Genomic DNA, 7,863 nt, shown 5'->3' with positions numbered 1-7,863 from the left:
GTATATACCTATCTCAGCTATTGTTTCAGGCTGCATGCAGATTCAGGCAGAGAACTATATACTCTTCATGTTTGAAAGGTTGCCCTCAGAACAGTTCCATGGCCATAGTGAACAGTGCCTTGCTGTACTATACACAGTTTTCTAAATGATGCAACATGCCCTGATCTACATAAAGCTTTTCCATGTTTTGAAGAAGAGTATATAGGCATCCTCAGTTATGGCTGTAGTTTGTTAGAATATGGTTTGGATGGCCAAAGCATAGAGTTGACTCTGAAATCAGATGCACTAGTGTGTACTCTAGTGGAGCTCTATGCCACTGCATGGATTTATGCGAGTGCAGGCAATGGCAAGATTGTGGCCCATATTACTTTATACAAAGTTGTTGTATGATGGGTCTCTACAGGAATTGAAACTCTGTCTTTTGTTTTTAAACTCCTAAAAATTTTTCCTCACTCACATTGAATGTCCAACCTGTATAAATTGTGCTGGTCAAAAAAAAAGAAAAAAAATTGTGAAAGTTTTTCCATCAAAATTATGAAATTAGAAAAATTTTATCCAGGCCTGGTCTATGACCCACTTCAGCCAGAACCAAAATATAAACATTGCTTACGTATATTAAATACTGTTGAAAGCCCTATGTAGATTCAGCCATAGTGGGCTTCTTGGATAATAAGCAATCAAAACAATTAAAAACCAAAACAGTTTAATGTAATTTATTTGAAATGCTTCCATAAAAGTTTAAGGCCATTATACACAAATATTTCATCAACACATACATTCTCTCCTCTTTTCCATCAATGCTTTTTGCTAAGTTTGGCCAACAGTTGTCATAACAAAAGTTCATAACCTAATATATTTTCTTTTTTTTTCCCCCATCAATAACATGTTCCTTTGTCTTATTCTTCAAGGGCATGCTCAAACATTCTACTCTAAAAATGAAGCAGTTTAAATAAATTACAAGCCTGCAATAGAAAAAAAATTCACAATGTTTTAAAAACTATAAATACAGAAATAAGGTCTACAGGGTAAAACTGACAACAGTATTTTTTTTAAAAAAGTAATATACCTTGTTTTTATATTGATTATCTTGCCACACTGATTCCTTTAATGCACTTCATGACATATGTACAAGGTAAGTGACATTTTATTTCCTGCTTTCTTTCTGTAAACTTGTAAACACACATGAAACAAATATTTTTGGCAATAATTTAGCAATTTTACTACTTGTGCTGGTGTGTGTCTAATTTGCAAAGGTCATCCTGAATTTTTACAATATCAAGGATCATGTCAGTTAGTAAGGACACAAATTTTGCAGCTTACTTTACCTTTCAGTAGATTTCTGCATTGAGAAATAAAAGATGAACCAAGAATTCCTAAAATAGTCAGGCTGGTGCAGTGTTTTTGACTGCATTTTAAATTGGCTGATGTGCCTCTCATCATAATGAGTCAGGCCAATAATTGACTTACTTAAATCAGCCACCAGAAAACACAGCAGTGATTCCAATTACAGCATGAGGTTTAGATGCAGCAAAATTTAAAAAAACCTAACTTGACAAAAATATAAAGGGTGTGATATTTCCTAAAGGAAAATAAATTCCCTTTTTTATTTAAACTTTCTCTGTCCCCTAAGGGGTGTTTGTACAGCACCATAGATACAAGATTGTGTCTCAGTCTTAAAAAACAACTACATGTAATTGTAAACAGTCATTTACACAAGATCTTGGGATGTTTTAACTTTAGTTTAGTGGTAACGGTTAGTCACATCAGTGAGTGCAAAATGCTGGAGGGCCTATTCAATGATCTAATGCTTTTTTAGATTCTTCCTGTCTTAATCAGGATAATACAGAGTTATACATGGCACTGTAAGCAAACTACCAACTTTTTATTTACAAATACCCAACATTCCCAGCACTTAATCTGAAGATTCAGTATTAGCAGTAGACTTCTCTTTCAATTGATTTTAGTATTATGCGCTCCAATAAGTAAACCACGAACACTACACTGACTCTAATTGACCAGATTACTATGTTGGTTTGCGGGATTTTCATACAGTGCTTCATACTTTCTAAAATTAATCCCTAAGAGTCACTGTTGACATGGCCTACTCTTTACATTTCCTGTTGATTTACCACCACAGTAGCTAACTTACCTTATTCCAAGATGTTATTTTTGTAGACATTTGCCTTTCTGAAAATTTTGAATGCCATTCCTAATTAAATGCAGACTTCAATACCCCTTTAAAGAGCCACTACAAAGTTTGTCTTTAGGTGCCACGTTAGAGGTCAAACACTGTAAAAACCATGGAGAGACTCTTACGTAATATACATATAAACAGTAGTTTAGACAGAGGAGACGTGCTGGGGAGGTCCACAGGGTCCAGTGCCCCCCCCCAGATTTCTGCCAGGGTTTATATGCCCTGTCCTGAACCCTGCTGAATACCACCAGAACCTTTAAATTGTGCCTCCCTACTAACAACAGTTACGCATCATCTCTGAGTTTAGAGATTCTTTCTATCAGCAGGACAATGAATATAACTGGTCAAGTACCACTTTCATCCACCCAGATGTTTATGGAAATATCACAGGATAGGAGTTGTAACAGATTCCAGCTTACATAGATTGGCAGTTACAGTACTACACTCAAAAGGTACAAATACAAGAAAGATTGTGTTGACATTGTCACAAAAAAGTGTTAAAAGTGCTTTTCCAAACTGCTCCATTTATGGAATGCAAATACTGTACAGGTAAGACACAGGTTTACTTGCATGAACTGTAATTTTCTGTCAAATGTTGGTTTCTATCTGTTTGTCATTCTCACAAGAGTTTGTCTGTTCCATGCATTCAAAATCAATGTTGACTTCACTAGTGTCCATACTACAGTCTGACTCATTGTCTGATTGGTCCATTTGCTCAAGCCTGCTTTCTCCCTGTGGTACCCTACTCCGATTTGGGGATATTAGGAAATGTCCTTCTGAATCCAGTGTTCCAGCCTCTATGTCACACACAACTGTTTCTTTGGCCTGTCGGATACAGTTAAGCCACTGTTGTTTGTTGAAGGAGTCATTGGCTTGCAGCGAGTGGGACTGGCTTTGCGATCCACTTTTGAAGCTGATTCTAAAGAAGTTTTTAACTGAAAAACAAAATATGTCCGTTGATTGCTTTGGGTGTCTGCATTTTTAATGAGAGTACATTAAAATACTAAAACACTCTACCGCGTTCTTAGGTTTACTGGGTTGCTTCCCCAGGGCTAAGTTAGAAACCCATAGAATAAATAGGAGCCGAGGGAAAACCAAGGAACTTGTCGCTCCTACCTCTGTAGGGTAGTGGGGCATCCCCAGATACTACTGGAGTTGCTAAAAGTTAATTGCTTGCTAGGTTAATTAGTTTAGAATTCAGCCAGTATATTGATGCTATACATGCATAAAACCAACCCCAAATGCCTAAACTGGCTGACTTCTATGCCAGTTTACCGTTTCAAGCTTGGAACCTTAAGCAGCTCAATAGAGTTGGTGCTACCCACAGAACCCTGTGGAGCCTCTCTGGCTATAACGGCCCTGCAGAGTTGAGAAATTTCACTTTTGCTCCCTATGGAATAGCCAGGACTACTTGTTCCTGTGGCAGCTTGGGCCCCCTCTTACCTGTAATCCACAACATAAATCAGTCACAAAAAACTTTCAACATTATTTCTCAGAAAAGGTTAAAAGATGGTTTGTAATGGAAAACTTGTTAATTCGTAGGCATTGAGTCTACAAACACTTAACATGCTTAACTTTAAGAATATGAGTAGTCCAGTTGACTTTAAAAGGATGACTCAGATGCTTAACATTAAGCGCATGCATAAGTATTTGCATGATCACAGCCTTAACTGTGGAGTAGCAGCCAATGCCTCCATAACAAGATGAAGAATCACAATAGATAAATCTTGTCATAAGGTTTCTAAATAAGTTAGAAAATTTCAAAATATACTCTAGGGAAGACTGTTTATAATTTCTTGTTGTGCTGCTACATTCTACTCCCTTTTCCACTTCCCAGTGCAGTAAAGGGGTGTTTCTGTGTGTTTTGGGTGGGGAGGGGGAGAGAATCACATTATTGATATGATGGATTTTTAAAATAGACATTTAGAGTCTTGCATAATAACATTTTGAAAAAAAGGTCAAATTTTTGACCTAAGATGTTATTTTAAATTAAGGGAGGAGATTTCAAAGTTACATCTATTTCCTATGAACTAATGATAAAGTATTCAAATCAAAAGTGTATTCATACTTCTCTCATTGTTGCTAAATGCACCACGTATGGATCCACCTAGTCGCACCTCTCCATCCTGCAAATCTTCCAGAACAAGATCCTTTACTGGGATGGGCTGCCGGTATAGTTGGTAGCAGAGTTGTTCATTATGGGTGATAGCTCGGGTAATCACCAGCACTTCTTGGAACAAGAAGACATGCAGTTTCTGTTAAAAAGCATAAAAGGAAAATAAATTCATTTTTCTTTTTAAAAAGTCACTGAACAAAGTTTATTTCAACTGTAATATACTCCAACAGTATATATTAGCTTTTAGTTCCCCTTGCTTAGACATAAATAAGCGTAAATTTGTTCACCACAGCCATCACTGGGCCTCTCTTCCCTCCCTCCCATAATAATACTGTAGGTGGCCTAATATAGTATAAATATTCATACCCACTTGTAACTTATGTAAACTAAGGAGAAAACAAAAAATGCTTTTCTGTCCCCATATCCAATGTGTTTAAGCAGTGATCCGAGAACATCTTGCACAACGTGGTCCTTATTCATAACAGAAATGAAATGTTATGTTTGAGGTTCCATAACTTTCTCAGTTGCAGAAATGAGTTCGCATGAATCTGTCTACCCACACATGGAAATCACATCTCCCAGCTGCTGTGTAGAAGTACCATCAGTGTTTCTCTGAGATACTGTGGCCAGGTCTACATTACAAAGTTAGGTTGACGTATGCCACATTAGGTCAAGTTAATAATGTACGTGTCCATACTACCGAGTCCCTTCCACCGACCTAAAGGGCTTTTAAAGTTTACTTCTGTACTCCCCCTCTGCGAGAGGCGTACTGCTTCAACAGACATCCATGCATGAATATGGGGATAGTGTAGAGACTGCACTGTGTAATTTGAATTAATTGACCTCCAGGAGGTGTCCCACAGTGCTCCACTGTGACCGCTTTGGAGAGCGCTTTCAACTCCACTGCACTTCAGCCAGGTACATAGGGCACAGCCCCCCGTTAAAGCCCTGGGAACTTTTGAATTCTCATTTCCTCGTTTGATCAGCATGGAGAGCTCATCAACACAGCTGACCACGGATGCTCAAGGCTGTAAACGTGCTCCAGTATGGAGCACGCAGGAGGTAGTGGATCTTATTGCTGTGTGGGGAGAAGAATCTGTGCACGCAGAGCTCCAAATCAGCAGAAGAAACCAGGGCTTTGGAGCGGAGCCCGGAGCTGGAGTGTGGAGCTGCAGGTTTTTGCCTGGAGCCGGAGCGGAGCCGGAGCACAGAAAATCTTGACTGCTCCATTGCTCCGGTTTTTTCTTCATTTTCTATTCAAAATGAATGATATTTAGCAAGAAAGTCCTAAAGGTGCCAAAAAGTTTCAGATTGTAGAGCAACTGATATTAACATCTACTTTACGTAATATGTCAGTTATTCTCACTTCAGCCGAAATCAAGATTTAATGTACAGATACAAAATTAAAGTTTTTTGGAGATATGTTTTATTAAAGAATCAGATAATTATCAGACATCCGGCTACACTGCAGACTGCTCCCACCCTTGTGGCCAGGTTAGGCGAGTACGTACTCGCGTAGATTAGTTAGATAGATTAGTAAGTGTTGATACTTCTTTTGTAAGGGTTGATCAACGAGAAGCGCTGAGTGCTGCGATTACGGAAAAGTGTGACGCAAGTTGCAACATTTAAGATATCACGAACAGGTATACTGCAAAAGAATAATGTTTTTGTTTATTGATATATTAAGATATCGCTAGAGATATTAACCACTTAAGTTCATTTCTCAAACGGGCTCCCATTACTGGTACATTTGTTCATTTGTACATGGTCCCATATCACTCTGATGGACTTATTTTATATGTCATATGTTCAATGGTCTTTTGGTAGTGTTTGTAATTTTAAATTTACTGAAAAAGTCACGTGCAGCAGGCATATAAATATACAGTAAACATTTTTGCATAAATTAGGAGTGATTTTTGTGATATATCCAGAGTGATTGGAAAACGTTCAACACAACTTTGGGGATGAATCCTAAGGTTATTTTAAGAAAAAAAGTTTCTGTGAACACGTGTCCTAAGGGACCTACAGTCCCTTCAAGGAGGTGATGAAAAGTTAACTTCTGATTAATATCTCAAAAACACTTTAATATAAACTAATGAAATTATGTCTGTCTTAGCGTTAGTATGTGCTACCATATTACCTTATCCAAAATTATCTAAACCGTAGGCATCCCGAACTGGTGCTTGGTCATTTTTATTTCATAATTCAAGAAAGGCTTGTCATCGACTGCCCCAGATACGAGTGGTAATATGTTCCATAATAAGTTAATTTTTGGTGATTATGTTTCAAATTTATGGTTCCAAAGTTGAAAAATAAGTAAGTAAAATTGGATCATTCTAAGCAGATTAAAATTTTTAAACAGTTTTCTTGGAAATGGTTAATTATACAAAATAAATTAAGAGTACCATTTTAATGCATGTTTTAGCATTAAATCATATTCCAGGGTCGTATCTGTTAAATAGTCAATGATTTAAAAAATATTAAATAAAATTGGCCTAGCCCCCCCAGTTCACGACACCTGTAGTTTAAATAATTTTATTTGAATGATGCTGTATGACAGAATGTTGGAAATCAACTTTAATGGGAAAGCGGATTCAAATTGCAAGCACAGTCCTTTTGGAAAAGAGAGCAAATTTTCAGAAATATGTTTTTCCTTCATCAGGCTGGAAACATTATACAAGATAGAACCTGTTTATTTGCTCTATTTGTATAATCTATTCAGACTGATGAAGCAAAAACGTATTTCCGAATATTTGCTCTCTTTACTAAAAGGACTGTGCTTGCAATTTGAATCCGCTTTCCTGTTAAAGTTTATTTTGAACCTTGTAACGTGTAGTCTTGTTACGTCCCAACAGTTAATGTTGTAGAACAGTGATAGCACGTACTAACGCTACGGCGCATACCAAATTTCATTGATATATCTATATTAAAGCATTTTTGATATATTAAAAACTTGGAAAATATTTCAAATATTTTTACTGCAAAATTCCATAAAAACTAAACTTGCAATTTATAAATAAAAATGTATATTATGTATATTAAAATACTTCATTAAAACTGCAAGAAACATGTTAAAATATTAAAAATATATTTTAATAATAATTTTGTATAAAAAGAAAATGCGATCATTTTTGTCCAGAAAATCCAAAATAAATTCGGAATACCTTAAGTGGTTAAGATATCACAAGCAGGTACATTATAAAAAAAAATACAATGCTTTTGTTCATTGCTTTTCGAAGATCATAACAAGAAACATTGGGATGCGGTAGCAGCACAAGAAGATTTGGCCATGGCTTCAACAAAAAATTAAAAAATCAAATCTGCCCCCCATGACTGATAGCCGATTTACGGAAAAGGATCTCAATGACATCTTTACTTTTGAATTTGAAAAGCCAAAATTTGGGCTTTTGGGAAAAGCAAAGACGAAATCGGCAACGTGCAAGGTGGAAAAGGAAGTGAATGGCGAGCTCAAACCATGTAGCTTCAAGACAAGTGAAGCAAATGGTGTGAAAAGTTTCAACCTTTGGCAGCACGTAAAATGTAGCCATCCTGA

General features: G+C 36.7%; 1 protein-coding gene across 7 annotated transcripts in view; it reads right to left on the bottom strand.

Annotated features, from left to right (window-relative positions):
* Window positions 1-698: 698 nt before the first annotated feature.
* The window catches only part of ARHGEF3 (Rho guanine nucleotide exchange factor 3), a 311,727-nt gene continuing 304,562 nt past the window's right edge, over window positions 699-7,863 (bottom strand). For 6 of the 7 annotated variants that reach the window (XM_084634596.1, XM_084634597.1, XM_084634598.1 and 3 more), the window contains 2 exons: window positions 4,263-4,449; window positions 699-3,129 (listed from right to left, as the gene is read on the bottom strand). In XM_084634596.1, coding sequence (XP_084490722.1) covers window positions 2,783-3,129; window positions 4,263-4,449 — 534 coding nt within the window. In that variant the 3' untranslated portion in view covers window positions 699-2,782. The remainder of the gene's footprint in view (window positions 3,130-4,262; window positions 4,450-7,863) is intronic. The other variant, XM_084634602.1, reaches the window with a different exon arrangement.

The sequence above is a fragment of the Lepidochelys olivacea genome, assembly GCF_965140295.1.
Source record: "Lepidochelys olivacea isolate rLepOli2 genome assembly, chromosome: 7".
In the NCBI taxonomy this organism is placed as follows: domain Eukaryota; kingdom Metazoa; phylum Chordata; order Testudines; family Cheloniidae; genus Lepidochelys; species Lepidochelys olivacea.
This window is presented reverse-complemented; position numbering and strand designations above follow the sequence as displayed.